Source organism: Fulmarus glacialis, unplaced genomic scaffold, assembly GCF_000690835.1.
Source record: "Fulmarus glacialis isolate BGI_N327 unplaced genomic scaffold, ASM69083v1 scaffold19507, whole genome shotgun sequence".
Lineage (NCBI taxonomy): Eukaryota > Metazoa > Chordata > Aves > Procellariiformes > Procellariidae > Fulmarus > Fulmarus glacialis.
In genome coordinates this window covers 32291-32597 of record NW_009222852.1, presented here as the reverse complement: position 1 = coordinate 32597, position 307 = coordinate 32291, and the positions used below count along the sequence as shown (strand labels likewise).

The 307-nt window shown below is 45.0% G+C and overlaps 1 protein-coding gene across 1 annotated transcript in view; it reads right to left on the bottom strand.

The window, feature by feature from the left end:
- Window positions 1–173: 173 nt before the first annotated feature.
- SNX27 (sorting nexin family member 27) overlaps window positions 174–307 on the bottom strand; it is a gene marked incomplete at its 5' end in the record, with an annotated part of 24432 nt that continues 24298 nt past the window's right edge. Inside the window, one exon of the mRNA XM_009581608.1 lies at window positions 174–221. Coding sequence (XP_009579903.1) covers window positions 174–221 — 48 coding nt within the window. The remainder of the gene's footprint in view (window positions 222–307) is intronic.

Sequence of the window (307 nt, the reverse complement as noted above, 5' to 3'; positions counted from 1 at the left end):
CCCTCTTTTCTCAGCCGAGCCTGCCATTTATCCTAGTTGCTTAATTCCATAAACATGAAGTTCACAAATGGTATTATTATTAATAATATTTAGTTTAAGGGCTTTAATACAATAACAGAATTTTAAGTGTTAATTGGGGGGAAGGGGGGGTTACGTTCTTCCATGACGAGGGGCTAAGTGGCCGCGTCCCTCTGCTGTGACCTGACCATCTGAAAGATATTCTGAAAGAGAAGAAAAAGGACATTAAAAGCGCGATGTCACTCGGGAAGAGCTGGGTTCGACGCTCCGGCCAAGCTGCTCCGCAGCC